Genomic DNA, 21,354 nt, shown 5'->3' with positions numbered 1-21,354 from the left:
TAGTACATAGACTTACATAATACTCCATAATGCTTTACAGCACTCTCTGGGTGCTTTACAATGTCAGCATATTATCCCCAACAATCTGGGTCTTCATTTTACTGACCTCAGAAGAATGGAAGGCTGAGTCAACCTTGAGCCCTGTCAGGATCAAATTCCAGGCTGTGGGCAGCATTAGCTTGCTGTGTCACAAAGTCTCCTAAGTATTAAGTATAGGTCATAGGGATACCTACCATGGTAATATACTTGTGAAAAAGAGTTTAGCATATTAGCTTAGTCAGCAGTGCAATGTGGCTGCAAAAAAAGGTAAACATAGTTTAAGGCTACATCAACTGAAAAATATTTCAAATCATAGAAATTAGCAATTTCTGTTTAATAAATTTACAAAGGCTTAGAAATTTGGGCAGCATACTATTAAATGTAATGCAATACTTAAAAACAAGACCAAATAACATCACATAGTGCTAAATATAACAGAAAACATACAATAACCAAGATAGATTATACCGTAATGGTTAAAATGCCAATATCTCCATGAGCTTGGAGAAGAAATATGAGTGTTTAAAGATCATTTAAAAATTCATAGAGCCAGAACAGAACACAGAAAACATACTTCTAAGTTCCATCAAATGATTTTCCTTAAGAGAAAAGATACAAAGCATGCCTGGTCTTTCAAATCTTATGGGACAAGCAGAAATGATGGGCTAGGAGAGGCCCCAGATAATGAGACTGTATGCCATCAAGGGTTTTATAAATGAGAACTGGCGCCTTGAATTGCATCTGGAAGCTTACTGATAACCAGTGTAGCAGGTGAGGTGGAGTGTTATATGAACATAGATGCTGAAATGCACCTATAACTGCTTGCAGCTTATGACTGATCTTCAAGAGCAGCTCCATGTAACGCACATTGCAATAGATGCTTTGGTTGAACACAATCCCAGGAACTTTTCTTTTCACCCCACTCTAGGAAGGATTAACAGGAAAGCAATGAAGCTCGTCAGAATGCCAGAAATTAAACCTTATAAAGAGAATTTGATGGAACTTGGATATGTTTATCCTTAAGAAAACACTGGAGGAGAAAGCACTCTGCCAACACTCTACAAAGATGTGTTCTGCTTTTTCCAGAGAGCAGGACAATTAAATCTAAAATAATAGCATTCATTTTACACAGAAGTACACTGCAGTTGAATGTTAGGAACACTTTCTAACAACAAAAGCAGTTAATCAGAGGAGTCAATTGTCGAGAAGGTTTCTACTTCAAGTAGAGGCTAAATAATATCAATTTAAAGATAAAGGTTCCCCTCGCACATACATGCTAGTCGTTTCTGGCTCTAGGGGATGGTGCTCATCTCCGTACAAAACCGAAAAGCCAGCGTTGTCTAAAGATGTCTCCACGGTCATGTGGCCAGCATGACTAAATGCTGAAGGCGCATGGAACGCTGTTACCTTCCCACCAAAGTGGTCCCTATTTTTCTACTTGCATTTTTACATGCTTTCAAACTGCTAGTTTGGCAAACTGCTGGGACAAGTAACGGGAGCTCACTCCATTACGTGGTTCTAGGGATTCGAACTCCCGACCTTTCTGATTGACAAGCTCAGTGTCTTAGCCACTGAGCCACCGCATCCCTATAGTATCAGTTTGGGGTTCTATAATTTGAATACCTGTACTAGAAAGTTGGGTGGCATATTTAATAAATTATTATTAAAACAGTACCTTGATTTCTCCTCTAATTCTTGCCTGGTATAGGAGTGAAATGGAAACAGCCTTCAAGATACAGTAGCACAGCTAGAGGGTGACTTTTTTTTTTTTTATCAAGGGCCTTCCAAAGAAAGCAGTTAATATGACACAGGGGAAACAGATTACCTGGAGGAAATAATTTACCCCAAACAAACCCAGACTGCTTGGAGCTGAAACCAATTCTCACAAGCTTAATTGGCTGTATCAATTAACACAATATTAGGCTTTCTTTGTTCTGTGTCTTATAGCAGGGGTGTCAAACTGGCAGCCCGCAGGCTGGATGCGTCACACTCAGGCCACATCCACCCCAACTCCGTGAAGAGGAAAAAGTCGTGAAACGTCACATTATGGCAACGTGATGCCATGAGTTAGACACCTGTGTCCTACAGAGGCCTTATGTCTTTTGTTTAAAGACCGAAGAAGAATGTAAGGATGGCTTTAATAGAGGAGTAGATAAATTCATGAATGATATATAAATGTCATCCATATCAGCCCTAGAGCAAAACATTCTGGCCTTTTAGGACTGCTTTCCAAAAGGTCATTAGATAGGACAAAGACCTGAATAAAAATGTTTATTTCATATTAACATTACATTAAATGCGGTAAATAAAATGATTTCCCATAATTTTTCCATTCTGTCACATTAAGAAAATCAAACTTCAATGGAAATTTTAAGAGCTCTAGGAATGGAACCTAAACTTTAGGATGGGGAGTAAGGAACTGTATGCAGTTCTAGATTTTGCTGTGTCTGCTCTGTAAAATCCTTAATTGAGAGGAAGTTAACCAATTACTGGAAATGGAGTAGTGAGGTACATTTTTGCCTGTTTCATGCTTTTTCATGTCCAGACACATATGACTAAGCACGGCTAAAATTAGAATGTTTCCACTAGAGGTATAAGTGTGGAAGAATCTATAATTTCTCAGCAACCCTGTTTCTGATGAGACACTGAAAACATACTTTATACTTTAGGTCCCCTAAATAGAGAGTTCAGTCTTGAGTACAGTCTTGAAGAATAAGTTATATAGCTTAATTTGATTTTTAAAAAGTTTTCCCCCTTCACTGTAGATGGATTCAGGTTTGTTTATGTACTGAACTATGTACTTGCTAGGTGTAAACACTTCAGTGTGGTCACTTTAACAGAATTCTCTGTAATATGTGAATAGGTTAGTATGAACAACCTTAGACATTTAATGTTAAAAGTAAATGGGCTCCTCCCAATCTCTGATAGAATCAAAATATTTTTGTTTCTTTTAATGTGTATCATGTAACATATTCACTATATATGCCTTTAATGGGAGTGTGTGTGTGTTTGCGTGCACACACACAGACCTTTTTTCATCATGTCTAATAAATCTTATTTCACTACTATTGCCAAGCCATAAGTTGAGTTTGTTTCACCAAAACACAATCACAATTTGTTTCCAGTTTAGTTGATGTCACTTCAAGTGCTGTTAGTGTTTCTATGTTATTAGCCTTATCTTTTCTTCCTCCAATGTGCATTGCTTCACACTAAGTGTCAAATTAGATCTGATAATAGTTAAGCAAAAATGAACCTCATTTGTGCACAGAGATCATTTACTGTATGTTGGGGTTGCCAGTGAACCGAAGTGGTAACTGAAGAAAACCTTTGAAGCAGTAGAGATTTCTAGAGGGCCTAGCCAGTTTAACAGGTCAAGGACAGGAATTTCTCTCATACCACTACAGTTGCCAAATTACCCTTTTGATTGCTTTATACAATCTTTGTAAATGCCAGTTTTGAGGAATCTGAGCAGTCTCATGCCAATGGATGTTTAGTATTATATATATATATTTTCCACAGACAGACAGACAGACAAACTAAAACTTCATCTGTCTGTTAGTTTCTAGCTGAGATTTCAACTCCACTACTTAATTCCAGATGGTATTCTAAGATTGTTTTGGTGAGGCAAGATAGCCATGGAGCTTTGGTAAAAGAAAAAGCAGATGTAAACAAAATTGATTCTCCCTTCAGATTAGTCACACGTTCCAAGATTGTGTCTTTGGCCTTTGGTCTTTGGCCTGTCTTTTATGGTCATATACTATAGTTTGCCCACTGTCCCCCCAATTTATAATTTTAACAGTAGCTGAAATCTCATAAGAAATTTAAATTCCTGCAAGCTCTCATGTAGACAATTAAGCTCATAAGATTTAGTGAATTTACAGGATGTCCACTTTTTAAAAAAATACTCATTTTGTTGATTTTGATTAAGAGGGCTCTCTAAGCTATTTTAATTAAAATGGATGCCATAGCTCCTTGGACTGCTGTGTTGTAATATATGTGAACCATATATGATGTGTCAATCATGTCATGATTGTTCCTGGTGGCTAAGAGATTCATGGTGTAGTCTATAGGAAAACTGTGCCTATATCCTGGAGTTCGATCCTAACAGCGTAACAGAGTTGGAAGCAACCTTGAAAATCTTCTAATCCACCCCGCGCTCAAGCAGGAATCTATACTATTTCAGACAAATGATTGCCCAAGTTCTTCTTAAAAATCTCCAGTGTTGGAGCACCCACAACTTCTGAAGGCAAGTTGTTCCACTGATTAACTGTTGTAACTTTCAGGAAATTTCTTCTTCGTTCTAGGATGGGGGTGAAGGATTGAGAGTCAAGGGTTGAGTTCCGTCCTTCCAAAGTCAGTAAAAGAAGGAGCCAGATTGTTGGGGGCAATATGATGACATTGTAAACCACCCAGAGAGTGCTGTAAAGCACTATGAAGCAGTATATAAGTCTAAGTGCTATTGCTATTCTTTGTCTACTGTTATTCTTTGTCTATCCACCCTCCATTTTCTTTCTTTCTTTCTTGACACATTTCCTGCACTTTGGTGTGCAAATAGTTTCAAGTTTAATCCTCACACCAATCTTGTGAAATAAATTGGGTTAGTAGGGATTCAGATGTTTTTAGACCATATAGTTAACCAACGAAGCTTCAGGTCCAAGGTCCAAGAAGAGATGGACAAGGTAGGCCAGAATAAAAACCATTAACAAAAAAATAATTCTAATCTACATTAGAGAGTTCTATTCCTTGGAAGCTGTAGTGGGTACAGGGAGTACTAGGAAGGACATACTATGGCAAAGAGGCTGCTTTTATTGAGCAAATTTTATAGCTCTTCCACCTCCCATCAACCACTGAGCCATACACCCTTCTGGACTGTTTAGTAATAGGTTGGTATTATCTGAACTGGAGAAGGAAGCATTGCCTGAAGCAGCCATGCATTAATACATCAACTCACAAATCAATATTCTCTCTGACAAGGCTTATTCCATGGAGACAAGCTACTACCAGCTGTGCTTGGAAGGAAAACCTGGCTAGCCAAGGAAAATTTTAATGAAGAAGTGTCTGGAACCTATAGCAATTCCTAGGACCAATATAGCTGGTATCTGGGAGCCACTGTAAAAGCACATAACGAATCATGCTAACAAAAGCAGCAACCATTTTGTTTTGCTGGTTTGGGCAAATTTGTATACAGTTTCCTATATGAACTTCTCTTTTAGCATTACAGCCTTTTTTCTTCTTCACATAGTATATTTCACTGTTTGACCATTTTTCTTCTTCTTTTTGCCCATTTTCTTTCCCTTTCTGTTATGAGTCTTACACTATTTGTCTCTTCTCGATCATTATTGATCTTTCATCATTCTTATTCTCTTTCACATTAGAAAACTTCTTGTTGACTGGCTACTTCTGAGGAAATAAGCAGGCAACCAGGTCTCTGAAACACCCCCCCCCAGCCAAGTTTCTGAGTTTAAGAATAATAATAATGAAATCTCACTTCAGTGTGAATGATTTTTTGAAATTATATGTATAACCAACACATTTTCTTTAAACAAAGAAAAATAATAATCCAACTTCCTTTTCTTTAACTGCTTGAGATATTTATCTGATTTTAAGAAACCTGTAGAGCATCTTGAAAGTTAATCGTTCTTATTTCCAGTGACATGAAATATTAACAATACAAATAAACAAGGGCTGGGGAAGATTTGCTGAACTCAGCATCTTCTATTTATTAGGCTTGGTGAAAACATCAGCACTGTCAGCAACAGGACGTATACTGAGATTCAATGTTAAATCATATGGACAGAGGCTAGTGTCTCAGCATGATTTTCTTATACCTTCTAGCTGCAAGTTTGTATTGTTGTTGTTTTTTTGCTTCCTTTTGTTTGGGGCTATTTGATTTGAAACATAGATATGTATATAACCATTCAACTGGACATCAGGATGCTTGACACCTTCATTATTAAGTTGGTTATCTTTGTGTCTTGCTGTAAAACTCATATTTTGTTTGTTCAGGCTTACACATGGAAGCCAAAAAGCATCCAAAGCCTGTTCAGTATTTGAAACAATCAGATGGAGCAATATCTTTCCTTCATGGCAGATGAACCAATTAGCTGCAATGTAATCCCAAGAGTTATTTCAGCCTTTTGGGTTTTCTTACATACTTCAATAAACAATGGCAATCCTGTTGTTACTACAAATTTAATCAACATAAGGTCCATTCAATTATTGCCTTCTCGTGGTTTGATTGAGGTTGAGATAACTGAATCAAATCCAATTCTTCATCCAACAAGAAACAGTGGGCAGCTTTGCATGAAATAGTAACTAGAGAGAAACTTCTATACTATTCCTTTTATTTTATTTTCACCCCTTCCATGTCATCGGAACTCAACATTGTCACCAGCATTTGAAAGCAATATTTGAAGCTGAATACTCAATGTCTGCCCAGACTTGCTTAGGTGAAATGGGTGTTTAGAAATTTGAGAAACAAGTAAATAACAAATTATTGGGGGTGGGGAGAGAACTGTGATGGCGAACCTATGGCACACGTGCCAGTGGTAGCATGCAGAGCCCTCTCTGTGGGCATGCGAGCCGTCACCCCAGTTTAGCTCTGCTGCGCATGTGCGCACGCCTCCCACCAGCCAGCTGTTGTACATGCCAGGGAGCAGGCACATGCGGGGGATGTGCATGCATGCATGGGGGTGGAGTGCATGCACAGGGGACGTGTGTGCATTGCATATAGAACAAATGGAAAACAGAACTCTATTTGTTTATATACTTGTACATTAAATCAACCAATAGTATAATTCTGAGTTTAATAATAATAATAATGAAATCTCACTTCAGTGTGAATTATTTTTTGAAATTATATGCATAACCAACATATTTTCTTTACACAAAGAAAAATAATCATATGATGTAATGTGACAGTTTAGTTTAGGTTTGATTCAAATAACTATTCTGATCTTTGCACCCTCTCATCCACCCATTCTTAAAATATTCTTATCTGTTGTCTATGCAAAAATGAAAAAAAATCTCTTTGGGAAGTTCTAAAAATTATAATGGACTTTGGACAGTCTTGGGTTTTATTAAAGACTTGTTCTCTTCTACATATATCCACGTTAGAACTGATTTATTATGCTATTACAGAAGCTGTTTTATTTTCATAAATTTTTATTTGTGTTCTAAAATTCATTTGATCAATTTACCATTTTATACTACCATTTTTGTGTGTTTAATGAAAAATGGAATATAAAATTCAAATAAATTATCTTGGAATTATTTTCTCCTTAAAATATCAGATTGAAAATCTGGTGTATTAATGGCTCACAGGTGCCAAAATTGTATCTGAATTTATCCTTGTCTAACAAGCCACATCATCAGGAACCTGCACTAGGAATGGTTAATACAAAGAACATGTTTGTCTGAGCTCTTGATTATTAAGATTTATTAAGAATAAAGATAAAATAAAAACACAAGAATTCCAATCAACATACTCTATTTTCAATGAGAAACTGATGCTTAGGCAACAAGACTTATGCTTAGGCAACTGTGTTCAGTGAAACAGAAAGAAATGTGTCTCTTGTCTGTAACAGTGTGGGACAATGTATCTCTTGATTGTTTTGAAAAAATGTGTCTATGTGGTTTATAAATGTGAGAAGTAGTTTTCCACAGACATATTGAATCTCTGAATCATAGTATAGGTGAAGGAGTCCACAGAAATAAATTCAAATGACATATCTTGTATGAATTAATATAGCATATCAATCTTACTGCAGTTGAACAGAAAATGAGAGTTTATATTATATGTTAATATTAGCTGAAAGGTCAGATGAGACATTTGTCAATCTCTTTAAAGCAATAGCATGCATATGGTACCTTTTGACAATTCCTTACAATTGTCTAGGCTGGTTGGAATGAATGGTACTTGAGGTCCAAAGCATTTGGAAGAGAAGGGTTTGCTTACCCTGTCTTAAAAATGTGTGTGTATGTGTGTGTTATTTTAAATATCAAGAACTTGGAAGGCCCACTCTACATTAGGCTTCAGATTTTTTTCACTTATTTATTGTACTTTAGAATCAGTAAAATTTGTGGTTCTTTTCCATTTTTCAAGTAGAAAACATCATCTTGGCATGTACAATTCTATTAACCTACTGTGACATGGTTGAGATGGAAACTGCTGTCATTTTCTTCCCTCATGCCTCACACTGTTTAGCTAGGTTAAGTGAAAGTGTTCTCAGTACTAAATTACTTCAACACCTCAAAAGGTGTGATTTTTTCCCCTGCTTCATGTGTCCATGTTCTTATACAATTGGCAGAATATTTTTCTCTTGGATTTCTCAGGTTTTCATTTGCAGTTATCTGCAAACATATAGCTTCAGCAGTTGCCTGCTCTCTCGTTCCAGGGCAGTTTCTTTGATTACATATACTAGATAGGTCAGTAGATATGAATAGTGATATAGCTAATATACTAGAAGATGTTTCTTTTTCAGTATATCAGTAATAGCAAATTCTGCTAAGTTTAAGTGTAGAAATCAATATAATATTTGTTTTCATCTTATTTTCCCAATGATTACATATGAAACAACTTTTTATGAAGTTTGACTGTTTTTCAATATCCGGACAAATAGGGCCATGTTGTTTTCCATCCTCCCAAAAGCTACATCAAGCTTCAGTTAAGAAATAAAGAGAAAAGGTAGATTTAAAAAGAACAAATAACATGCAAGTTATTTGTTTGTATTTACTATTTTCGAATACTTTCTTATTTTTTTCCAAGAGTGAAAACAAGCTATTCTCTTTCAATAGGGTTATGAAAAACAATTTTCAATTGGGGCATTGATGCTGATATATACAGTTATAATGTATGACTTTTATTCCTATTTTAGGAGATGATGGTCCTGATAAGCTTTGTTTTCCTTCAGTGATACCTGTTTTGTCGTAATATTGCTGCCTTCCTAACTGAACCTGAATAAGCAGTTGACAGAAGGAGTGCTGCTATAATCCAGTAATTTACATGCGCTTTGATGAATGAAAACATTGGAAATAGAATCGTAATAGTTGTTCACATTTCCATACATAGATCCAGACAATCACATAGTAAATTATGTAAATTATGATACTATTGAAATATTAGTAAATATATCAATAGAGTCCCTGAGGTCTTTCCTGAACTGGGAAATTGTAATTGATCATGAATATACTTCATGAACAGGAAGAAGAAAAACTTAGCAAAAACTTAGAAAAGGAAAGAAAAGAAATTTTTTCAGCAATACTAATCGGAGAATAGAATTAACAATGGCCAAGTAGAATAAGTGATATTGGCAGAAGTAATAAATAGAGAAGTTAACAAAAACTGATTTTTCTTCCCAATAGGGGAGTATAAAGTACTTTAGAGCACATATGTGATGAGATTTTGTCTGAAAGAAATTATCAACAGCAAGCTTCTTGCTTAGGGCTGCCAATAAAGCAAAGGCTCAAAATGAACAAAGACTTGCAACAAAAGTGAAAGATAATTTTAAAAAGTTTCTTTCAACATATAAATAATATGAAAAAAGTCAAGGAAACAGTTGGCCCACTAAAGAGCTGAAATTGTATAGGATCTCCTGCTTGAGCTGGGGTTGGACTAGAAGACCTCCAAGGACCCTTTCAGGTCAATTCTGATTGATTGAAGTAACAGACAATAGAGTCTTCATGCAAAAATAAACTATAGCCCAATCTACCAAAATCACAACTGTAAAAGACAGACTAGAAATAAAAATTAAAATAAGCAAGAAAATGGTAAGAGAACACCTGTCTAACCTTGATAAATATCAAACACCAGGACCTGATGAAGTACATCCCAGAATTCTGAAGGATCTGGCAGATGTTATCTCAGAACCATTGTACCACATCTTTAAGAAATCCTGGAGCACCAGGGAACTACCAGAGAATTAGAAAAGAGCTAATGTGTTTCCCATATTCAAAAAAGGAGGGAAAAAGACCCAGGAAACTACAGATCAACCAGCCTAACTTCAATACCTGGGAAGATACTAGAAAAAATAATTAATTTGATCTGTGAACATCTAGTAGCCAGATCTGTGAACATAACTAGTAGCCAGCAGGTTTGTTAAAACTGATTTATTTCATTATTTGACAAAGTGACTAAATTAGTAGACTAACAAAATGCTGTGGACATAGAATACTTAGACTTCAGCTAAACATTCGACAAAGTAGACCACAACCTACGGTAGTTCTTGGTAAACTAGAAAAATGTGGGATAGACAGCTTCTTCACCAGATGGATTTGTATCTGGCTGAAAAATCATACTTAACATGTAGTCCTTAATGGTACTTCATCTACATGGAAAAAAGTAAGCAGTAGGTACCACAAGGTTCTATCTTAGGTCCAGTCCTCTTCAGTATCTTCATAGATGAGGGAATAGAAGGGGAACCATGAAATTTGCAGATGACACTAAGCTGGCAGGAATAGCCAACACCTCAGAAGACAAGCTCAGGATTCAAAAAGATCTTGAACAATGGGCTCTATCCAAACAATATGAAATTTAATGTGGAAAAAAGCAAGGTTTTACACCTAGACAGTACAGATTAGGTGAAACCTGGCTCAAAAACTATAAGAGGGACCTTGGAATCTTAGTGGACGATCACTTAAACATGAGCCAGCAGCGTGTGGCAGCAGCCAAAATAGCTAATGGAATCCTTGGTTGCATACATAGAGATATAGAATCAAAAGCATGTGAAGTATTAGTACCACTTTATAAAGCCATAATAAGACCACACCTGGATCCAGTTTTGGTCACCACATTACAAAAAAGATGTTGATGCTTTAGAAAAAGTGCAGAGAAGAGCAACTAAGATGATTAAGGGCCTGGAGACAAAAACATAGGAAGAACGCTTTCAGGAATTGGGTATGGCCAGTCTAGAGAAAGATGGACTAAGGGTGACATGATAGCAGTATTGCAGTATTTGAGAGGCTGCCTCAAGGAGCAGGGGGCTTCACTTATTTTCCAAAGCACCAGAAGGCAAGACAAGAAACAGTGAATGGAAACTAATCAAGCAACCTGGAATTAAAGAGAAACTTCCGAACAGTGAGAGCAATTAACCAGTGGAATAGCTAGCCTTCAGAAGTTGTAGGTGTTTTATCACTGGAGACTTTTAAGAAAAGACTGGACAGCCATTTATTTGAAATGGTACAGAGTCTCCTGCTTGAGCAGGAGGTTGGACTAGAAAACCTCCAGGTTCCTTCCAACTCTATTCTAATTGATTGAATGAACACTATACGATTTTTTTTTGGCGTGTGTGTGTGTGTTGCACTTAAGTTCCTTAAATATACCACAATATCAAATGGTCATGAAACAAGATATTATTTTTAAAGACCCAAATAAATTATGTTTTTAAGGAAACATATGGTATTTCTGTATTGTTTGTGATATTTGTATGGAAAACACAGATCATTAATACAGGAGATGAAAAACCCATCAAGTGTTGCAACTGTCAACATACAACAGTCACATCTAATAAGGGATGCTGAGAAATGTTTTTCAGAACTATCTGGAGAGTCACTTTTCTCACCCTACACTTATATTACATATTTTGTTTTTCATTTCAGGGTAGAGAATTGATCCTCTTTGTTCACAACTGGGTTGAATTCAACTGGGTTGAATTCCTTACTTGCTTGTACATCCTGAGTTTAATAGCGGAAATTATGAAGAACTAGGTAGTAAAGATGGCATTTCTAGTGAATCCCTTTTGAGTGAAAAATTCAGTCATGAATAAATGAAGCATTTTTTGCATTGAAACATCGTGGTCTGTAATCTTAAATCACCAGGTCAGTTGCTTCCATTACATTTTGTAGGCAAGGAAGTAGCAATAATTTTATTTTACTAGTTTGAAACTAGAAAGGTGGCTCATCTCTGACATTCAAATTTCTCAGGGAGGGATTAGAAAGGAATATGATCAGTTTCTAAAAACAAATTGATTTCATTTTACTTCATGGCAGTTGAACTATAAGTTTTGATGTTTTTGATATTGTGTATCGTCTATGGGGAGGTTCTGGGTAAGGTAAAATTGTCTCAGCATTTGAAGTACAGGTTCTGCAATATGAAGATTGCATTATTTGTCTATTCTCAGCCATGGAATCCATGGAGTAATTTAGCCAAGTTGCCTCTTTTATGCAAGTTTACCTTTATAGACTTGAGTTTATATAGAAAAAGTAGAGAGGACTGTGGAAGAAATAAAGGATAGGATCCAAAGGATAGTATGCTATAGTTAAACAACTGTTTAGAGATATAAATAATTAAACCAAGTAATTGCATTTAGTGTCTTGGTTTTTGTGCATTCAAGTCAGTGTTGATTCCTGGTGACTTCCAAGACAAGAAACTGCAATTTTCTTGGCAAGATTTCGGTAGTGGATTGACATTGTCTGCCTCTTAGGGTTGAGAGAGAGTGACTAGCTCAAGTCTTCCAATTGGTTTTGTGCCTAGCAGGAACAGAACTCAGTCTCCTTGTTTTTAGTCTGATACCTTAACTACTGTACAAATCTGACTCTTTTGTTAGATTTAAATCCAGTAAAGCGCTATGAAAGTAAACATAAATCTTGTGAATAAGGAGATTTTGTATATTAGAACTTCTTGGGCAGACAAATGACTTAAGTGGCTCAAAGAACCTATAATCAGCTGTGGTAGGATTGGCAAACATTGTTCTTCCTGAGTACAGAATCCCTGGCCAAAGTGATCTAGTTAAATAATTAGATTACCATAATGTATTGTACATAGGGTTACATTTGAAAATGAATCAAAGATTTTAATTAATACAGAGTCGAGTAGCTCTGGTAGATTTACATAGAGAGGGCAATGTAATATCAGTCCTTAAATAGTGTATGAGTTGCCGAAATATTTACCATCACATTCCAATCATGCAGGGTTTTGATACTTAGATACATTAAAAAAAAATTAGAATAGCATTTAAACTCTACTGTGCACTTGTGCACTTGTCTTCCTTTGCGATTACTCCTATATGGTAATAGCATTTTTAATAGTAGACATGAAGAAAGTGTATTGAATCATGATTCCTTTAAGTAGGAGTTCCATGTCTTTTTCTGGCATCCTTTTGTTATGTATACCTCAACAAAAGACACCCAAAAGAACTTGTAGGAGGCAGAATAAAGCTTAAATCACATTTAAATCCTGTTCAAGAAATGCTTAAATGAAATCAATGCTTGAAGGTGACTGCTATTTCTGAGCTTAATTTGTTGTTTTTCTAAGAAAAAAATGAGGATAAATTGGACAATACTTTGCCTTGGGCTTCTGAAAGAAAAACAGAACACAAAATCTAAGCAATAAATCATGTCATCATTATAGATTATCAGTTTTGTTCATACTTCAAACAAACAATCTGTTAAAAATCTGTTAATAAATTTCAGGGTAACAACAGATGATAGGATGGAATACATTGTGTTTTTCATCTTTAGTCTTGGATTATCCTATAAAGAAGCAATAACATCAAAATAAAAGTTTGACATAACAATAGAAGATAAAATGCAGAATAAAATCTCATCTGATATTTTGAAAACCTGAACAAAGAAAAAATCGCTCTTAAAACTATTGTAGAAAAAGGAACATTGTGGTCAAGATCAGTTCTTTGGAAAGGAAATTAAAAAGACATAGTGCTACCACCAAAGTTCTGTCTTTTGTCATCATCACCTATCTAAGAAGGACTGATAATGATCAGCTAGTCTAAAATGTTTACCCAAATAACTTGGTACTAACTCACCGATTCAAATCCCTAATACCATGTAACAGAGTGAGTTGCCGTTACTTGTCCCAGCTTCTGCCAACCTAGCAGTTCGAAAGCATGTAAAATGCAAGTAGAAAAATAGGAACCACTTTGGTAGGAAGGTAATAGTGTTCTGTGCGCCTTTGGCATTTAGTGATGCTGGCCACATGACCATGGAGACCAGACATGGTATTCAGCAGGTTCTGACCAGTTCTGGAGAATGGTAGGGGAAATTTTGAGTAGTTCGGAGAGCTAGCAAATACCACCTCTGGCTGGAGATTTTACAGTATCCTTTCCCTGCCACGCCCACCAAGCCACACCCACAGAACCGGTAGTGAAAAAATTTGAATCCCACCCCTAATGGAGACGTCTTCAGTTAGCGCTGGCTTTTCAGCTTTGTAATGGAGATGAGCACCGCCCCCTAGAGTTGGAAACCACTAGTACGTATGTGCAAGGGAACCTTTACCGCTAAGCAGCTTAGAACTTTCAGTCACAGCAGGCAGTTTGAATTATATCTAGAAATGAACCAGAAATCTACATGGTTTCTTAGCAAAAGGTATAATTAATGATGTGAAAAATATGATCAGGCTACTCTGTAAAGGAAAATATGCAATAGAGAGATCATCTTAAATACTGTAAATGTATTTGCTAATTTGAACATAACAACATAAAACATCATCATCTGCTTAACCCAAGTCCTTGCTTGGAAAATACTTGATAGGTGGATATAGATACCAAATCTAGTCTGAACATCTGGCTGTATGTGTGAATCATCATCCTCATCCTCATCATCCACTTACAGACTTCATTTAAAAGTGAAAGGATAACAATTTTGTGAAAGGTAACAAAAAGGTGATGGCAAGTGGTAGACTACCTTCATGACTTCAAGAGCGCCAGTCATTTAGTTTTAATAATAGGAGAAGAAAGGCCTTAAGTGCAACTTTCAGCCAAGAGTGCTGTGAAAAAATCCACTAAGGATAAATAATTACTGAATTGTGCATAGTTAATAGTGAAGGAGGCTTAAAGCCGAGTTATAGTATCCCTTTATTCTTGGTTGCTTCAGTGAGTTGATGATCCTGACCACTGAACTAACATTGCATCAAGAAGGAAAATCAATTTTATTGCACTATTAGGCCCACTGGTGTGAAGTCATAGAAACTTGCAGTGAGAACATGATGTTGAAATCTGTAAAGTACAGCAAAAAAAAAAAAAAAGCACTTGTAACTGACAGAAAATGAAGTCATAACGGACTAAATCAGAAACTAATCAAAGCATAATCTAGGTCAGAAATATTTATCACTAATTCTTTGATTCTGTACTTCTTAATTGAACTTCTTGCATCTAGATATTCCTGCCAGAAACCAAGCCACATGTTTATTCCCAAAAGTTGCTTTCATTAAAACCTCTTTTACTATGTCTGGTCAGATAATAGTTTTTATATGAGGCTCAGAAACTTTTTCTTCAAAAATAAATAAATGTAAAATGTTCATTCTATAAAATAATAAACAAATGAAACAAATATAAAGCTATTTACAGTTTTACTTATTGATGTCTCACTGATATGGCAAGACTAATGAAAACTAATGCAATATTTTTAAGATGATGGAGCTAAATTAAATCATAGTAGCATCTATATGTTCTATTAAACAAAACACAATTTCTCTATACCAGAATAATATATTACAACAGAATTGTACTGAAAATAACAATAACATAAATTTAATATCACAAATGAAGATGAATATACATGTCCCAGAATAATGTTGCAGTGGCCAACAGAGATTGGATCTTGGTAGATTAAATACTAGCTCGATACCCGTGCTTCACTACAAAACTATGTGGTCAGGCTTAGTTTTTTGGGAGGAAAATAAGAGGGAAAATTCTTCCTCTGCTTACCAGCATCCATCGGTATTCATCTGGCTAGCGTCCTGTCAGTGTGAGAGAAAGTTGAGGGCTGTTTGGAATAGTATTTGCTGTGTGAACAAGAAGGAGACAGCAAGGAGCCTGGGCATGGCTTAGCTCAGCTGTTCTATACTAAAGCTGCTTGGTGCTGTGAAACTAAAACTGAAACTGAAACTCCTCTACTCTGGTTGTGTTTTGCATTTGGAACAGATTTCTTTTTAGGTGGGGAGCGGGAGTAGAAATCGTTAGTATCAGAGCATGTTAATAATAATATACAAAATAATAATGCTCTGATGGTCATTTCGAAAAATCCTTTCTTAGTGAGCACCTAGAAGCCAAGAGGAACATACGTGCCAAATTTAAAGTTTATAGGCTTTACGGTTCTGGAGATTTTATAATGATGCATGAGTGGTATTTCGCATATGTATGTATGTATGTATGTATGTATGTATGTATGTATGTATGTATGTATGTAACAGGTATATTTTTATTAACATTGTTTCTGTTCTGCTCTATTATAAGTTTCAACAAGTTTGTTATTTGACCATATTAGCTGAAGGGCGCTAAAAACAATGATGAATTTCAGGGGTTTAGTTGCTTATTTTAATTATGAAAAAACTGCAAGTTATTTTCATGAACTGCTTATAGGTCTTTAGAATGGAATAGTTTAATAAATTATAAATAAATACAAATGCAAAGAAATCTGAATCCTGTAGTCTTCAAATGCACTTTAATAATATATTCTATTTTTGTGACTTATGACATCCATCAAATCCTTCTTTACTTTTAAACTGTGTGCCAATTTTATTTCTTGCAAGTATGTAGTGGTGAGGAAATCCCAAAACATGTTGGCTTAGATCTAATTTCACAAACTAATGTATTTAAATCCACTTCAAACAATTGTTGGTTAAAATCATGGCTAATTCAACTGACTGAGTTTTAGTTTCTTCACTCTTTTCTACTAGATCTGATCCTTTGTTCACAGCATTCTGTAAGATGAATCTAATTCAGATCTAATAGGGCTTGTCATGGTTACATGATTTTTGCTCACAGAGCACAAAAAATATGACCAAGTTAACATGTAGCATTTGCGTGAAGCTGGTTAATTTCGTTTAGATTTCCCATTGGAGTCATCACTCAATGGGACTATCTCAGCAAAAAAGCTAGGAAAAAAGATTCTGCTTGGGAGATTAACAATAATGATGGGCTCTTATCATTTTTATTAAGATTACATATTTCAGTCTGAAGTTTATACATTTATACATTTCCTGTTTGCTCTGTTCTAACATTTGGACAATAACTATTTGAAGAAAATAATCTCTAAAATTTGCAAGCTTTCATTAATGGTAAAGCATTACCAGGTTTACCCTCTAAGGTCACAGGAACTAATAACATTTTTCTTGCAAACTATGTATACATTGACTCATGTAAGTACATCTGTGTAGGCAGTTGCTCTATATTTTGAATAAAACTAAGTTTTCCGCTAAAGATATACTCTTCCTGTTCTGTTTATTTGTTTATTTTGGCAAATATTTGTTCCAGCTAAATATGTAAGAAAAAGTAATTCAACTAGTGTGTTTTGTATATTTTTAACTATTAAAGGAATTGGAGGATTATGGAATCTCTCCCTCCTTTCCTCTCTCTTATAGAAATCTATTTTAAAGGTTTTGTAATTAATAAAAAAGATTGGATTGCTCAAACAACCCACTTTATCTACTTTTAAAATAACATTCAAAACTATATTGGATAAAATACGCCCCTCCCATGCCCGAAACCTATTCCACATTTTTTCCTTAAGAAAATATTTAAAGTGAAAAAAGATGAAGTAGTAGCTTAATGTTTTTTGATTGAAGATTCCTAGCGTTACTAAAGAAGGCAGTGACCAAGTCACTTCCTCCTTGTTTTGAACAAAAGTATAGCGAAATAGCACATGAAATCACAGCTCAGGTTTGAATTGAAAGAGTTTTTACCATTTTTAAGCATTCAAAGTGATGTTGGGTTCTTGTATGTTTGAATAGGCTTTATATGTATGAATATGTTTCTTTGTACCTTGAGATAATATTCAAAAGAGACTCCCATGGTTGATCAGAGTTGTTCTACACTGCTAATATGCATAGCTAATTGCAATATACATATACATATACATATATACATACATACATACATACATACATACATACATACGTGTGTGTGTGTGTGTGTGTGTGTGTGTGTATATATATATATATATATATATATATATATATATATATATATATATATATATATTCTCAAGTTTTCACGGGTACTTACATGTATGGCATTCAGCTTTGTTCGGCATTTTCCCACGTCATTGTAGTTGTGCTTTTAAAGTTGTAGCAAGTTTGGCAGAATCTCATCTGCCATCATCAGACTTCTGTATAGTGTTCATCTGTGAGTCAGACTTTTACAGGTTTTACTGTAAAAGTCTGACTCACAGATGAACACTATACAGAAGCCTGATGATGGCAGATGAGATTCTGCCGAAACGTTTGCAGATAAATAAGTTCCTGTATCATCATTTCTATTAGTTTATGCTAGGCATGGAATAAAAAAAAGAACCACAAACCTGTAGCAGATTAATAAGGGGAAAAAGTTACTATAAATGTTGTATATCATATCTGCACAAATTGGGTTACCTGTACAATACTTTTACAAAATGCTGAAATACAAATACTACTTAAAGTATGAATTGCTTGTTGTGAGACTATTAGTAATTTGTATTCTACAGCATAATAGCAACCCAGATTAAATGGTAATATGTATCAATATTGTTTGCTTATAAAACATGGGGTGGATGAGGCATTTATACGTTAATTATTTGGGCATTAGAAATTTAACATTTGTACATTTTTGAACTTCGTATTTTTCAAGAAAAAAGAATTCTAACTCAACTATTTTATGCTACTGTGTTATTGTGTCCTTTGCAATGTGTTATGTAAATATCAGAACTATCTTTTTATTGCTTGGTGGAGACATTTTGAATTAATTGTTAATTAAGTGTTTTCCCTTTCTTTCATTTCCCCTTCATTTCAAAGGTTGAAAAAAATGATGACATTGACCAAAAGATTGAACAAGATGGCATTAAACCAGAAGATAAAGCTCATAAGGCAGCCATCAAAATTCAGGCTAGCTTCCGTGGACACATAACAAGGAAAAAGCTCAAGGGAGAGAGGAAGGGAGATGCCCCAACTACTGATATTGAAGGTGGAGAGAAGAAGGAGGAGGTCCTTGCCAATGGTCTGGCAGATGGCAAAACTGCTATTACAGAAATTGCTCCAACTGAGAATGCCCTACCTGGAGGTGAAAGCAAAGGAGAAAACACCCCAGCAGATGAGAAGCAGGCAGATGGCGTTGTCAACAGTAGCTCAGAGCAACCTGTTCCAAAGGCCGCTACTCCGGCTACTCCATTGGAAGAAAAGTCTGCTCCTGCTGCCACTGAAAGTGCCACTAAAGCTTCCACTGATAATTCACCATCCTTGAAGGCTGATGAAGCCCAAGTCAAGGAGGAACCCAAACAAGCCGATGTGCCTGCCACTGCTGTCTCCCCTAGTGCTGCAGAAGATGCTACTGCTAAGGCAACAGCACAACCCCAAACAGACATGGCAGTGAGTAGCCAAAATGAAGAGAAAACAGGTATGCTATAATAGCATGTGGGTAAGCTATTTTATAATACAGACGAGGAGGGAGCAAATGTGGAATTAATCCATAATTTGGCTGCTTATGAGATTAACGTAGAATAAAATAGGCAGTCATATATCAAAGTGGAATCTGAATGGTAAACTCCATGGCAAGGATATATAATCAAAAATCCTTGTGATAACATCAAGGTCAAGGGTAGGTATGTAGTGCAATATTAATCACTGATAATATCTGAACAGCATAATTTGAAATAGCTGTTAATCTGGGGTAGAAATATTATTTATACAAAGGAGTTAAATTAATATTTCAAGTGTCCAGAGATAACTGTAGAGTAGGCTCTTACCTTTTTAGTAGGAAATATAATGTCAAGATAGATTTATAGTACATGCACTGTCTCTATGACTCATATATTTGATCTGTGTAAATAATACCAGCTAATAAATTTAGGAGAGCACACATTGTAAAGGTTGATAACCAGGGGTGGGATTCAGTGGTGGGATTCAAATTTTTTTACTACCGGTTCTGTAGGCGTGGCTTGGTGGGTGTGTGTGTAAAATCTCCAGTCAGAGGTGGTATTTGCTAGTTCTCCAAACTACTCAAAATTTCTGCTACCGGTTCTCCAGAACAGGTCAGAACCTGCTGAATACCACCTCTGGTGGGATTCTGCCGGTTTGGATTGGTTCAGTCAAACCCCCTAGCTCTGAAGATCAGCTGGGAGAGAACCGATTCACTCCAATGATCATGTGGGCCCCTGGCGCTGTACTGACCTTTATCATCCCAACTGACTAGCACAGAAGAATGGATGGCCACTCCTCAACTGCATCAGGCATGTGTGCGCACAAAGTGCGTGATCACCAAACTGGTTGTTATACTGGCAGCATCTCATCCATCTTGATAACCGTTGAAAGTCTAAAGTAGGATAAGTAGCCAAACTGGATGATTTTTGGATTAATTCCAAATGATTTTAGTGGAGATGGGCCAAATATGATTTTGAATCACTTTCTTTCAAACTGGTCTTTACATCTCATGAGAAATCAGTGTCTCCTCTGGCTGACTATACAAGGGCAAAGTGCTGGAATGAATAATAAACTTTGCAGTTCTAGTTGCCTAAAGCAATTTACTAGGAGTAGAAACTGGAATAAAAGGATGGCAGAAAAGATGCATTTGGAATCAGTAAACTTGCAAACCTGTTTTCTTGGAATACGTATCATTTAGTTCAGTGACAGTGTGACAGATGAAACATGCTGCCGAATTGTGACAACCTTTCCACACAACCCTGTATTTGTGATTTGATTGTTCCCCCCTGTAGCTTGATTTGGCAATTTGATGGTTTTAGGCTTCTCGGTGACTATTGCCTGGGTCCAACAACACAGAATAGAACAAAATTTCTAGGAAAATTAAATTATTGTGTAGGGAATAACACACATTATAGACACTATTGAGATAAATGCAGAGATTTTAGAGGTTAATTTTTTAATGATTTCTTGTTCAGGTTATTTCCATAAGTTTCTCAAAACTTCAAGCAATCATTCAGGAACAATTTTTTAAGTTTTATATGATACTTTACTTGATTATACTATTTAATATTGAACACTGGATTGATAGGATCAAAATGGGAAGGGTGTTGCTAAGTTGGAAAAAAGTAGGAAAAAGACAGTGTATTATTTGCAATTTTGTAGAGTAGGGAAAACTAAGTATTAGATAAATAAGGCAACTGAAGATAATCAAGTGATATTGGGTTCACAAGAAAGAAATGACAACAAGTTAGAAGAATTAATCATTTGGTTGCCAGAAATAATGCATCAGTACAAATTTAATGAATTAATCATTAAATTATTCCAAAAAAGATTTCAGATGATAATGAGCTATAACTATAGTGAAAATGAATACATGCCAGCGAAACATGAATACTAACCTCACAATCAATATAAAAGCTACGAGTGGCACAAAGAGCCATGGAGACATACATGCTCGGCACCACAAGACAAGATAG

At 35.7% G+C, this 21,354-nt stretch overlaps 1 protein-coding gene across 1 annotated transcript in view; it reads left to right on the top strand.

The window, feature by feature from the left end:
• GAP43 (growth associated protein 43) overlaps positions 1-21,354 on the top strand; it is a 72,113-nt gene that overhangs the window by 17,313 nt on the left and 33,446 nt on the right. Inside the window, exon 2 of the mRNA XM_087966397.1 lies at positions 18,758-19,355. Within this exon, the coding sequence (XP_087822523.1) occupies positions 18,758-19,355 (598 nt within the window). The remainder of the gene's footprint in view (positions 1-18,757; positions 19,356-21,354) is intronic.

This window comes from Notechis scutatus, chromosome 5 (assembly GCF_049901735.1).
Source record: "Notechis scutatus isolate UNSWTSFEM ecotype Mainland chromosome 5, rNotScu1.2, whole genome shotgun sequence".
Lineage (NCBI taxonomy): Eukaryota > Metazoa > Chordata > Lepidosauria > Squamata > Elapidae > Notechis > Notechis scutatus.
The sequence above is the reverse complement of the archived record's forward strand: the minus strand, read 5'-3'. Positions and strand labels throughout refer to the sequence as shown.